At 49.8% G+C, this 520-nt stretch overlaps 1 protein-coding gene across 1 annotated transcript in view; it reads left to right on the forward strand.

Annotated features, from left to right (window-relative positions):
* LOC119586612 overlaps window positions 1-520 on the forward strand; it is a 51,882-nt gene that overhangs the window by 16,762 nt on the left and 34,600 nt on the right. The window contains exon 7 of the mRNA XM_037935361.1: window positions 125-352. Coding sequence (XP_037791289.1) covers window positions 125-352 — 228 coding nt within the window. The remainder of the gene's footprint in view (window positions 1-124; window positions 353-520) is intronic.

Below are 520 nucleotides of genomic sequence, written 5' to 3' on the forward strand. Positions count from 1 at the left end.
TTAATTTACTCGCGTAAATTCTCTTGAACTCGTTAGAACTCGCACCGCACATACTACTCACCCTCCCTTCCGCACGTCTCCATGATTAAATAACCTCCTGAATACCCAACATCCTCCTCCACAGGGACACTGGTCACCGGAACAACGCCATGCCCATACCCCGAACCACCCAATGCAGTCCTGGTACGCATCGAGGAACCTGACTGTTTAGCGGTGCCACCTGTACTTGGGCATTACGAGTGTATTCCAGGGTACGAGTGGCTCTCAGGCGCCCACATACACGAAACACACTGTCCGTGGGGGTCGTGGCAGCCTATATTGGACTTCTGCGCACCGGTGAACGAGAACTGCAGTGAGTGCGTTCAGTGAAGTGTGTTGGCTGGGCTTCCGGATTTTGCAATAGCTCGACTAATGTTCAAGAGTTTGTGTGTGTACAGAGTGAGTTTGTAGGTTTAAGTGCCCTCCCTGTCTCTCTGTTTCTTTCTTTTTCTCTGTTTCTTTCTTTCTTTCTCTTTCTCTT

The sequence above is a fragment of the Penaeus monodon genome, chromosome 21 (assembly GCF_015228065.2).
Source record: "Penaeus monodon isolate SGIC_2016 chromosome 21, NSTDA_Pmon_1, whole genome shotgun sequence".
Classification (NCBI taxonomy): domain Eukaryota; kingdom Metazoa; phylum Arthropoda; class Malacostraca; order Decapoda; family Penaeidae; genus Penaeus; species Penaeus monodon.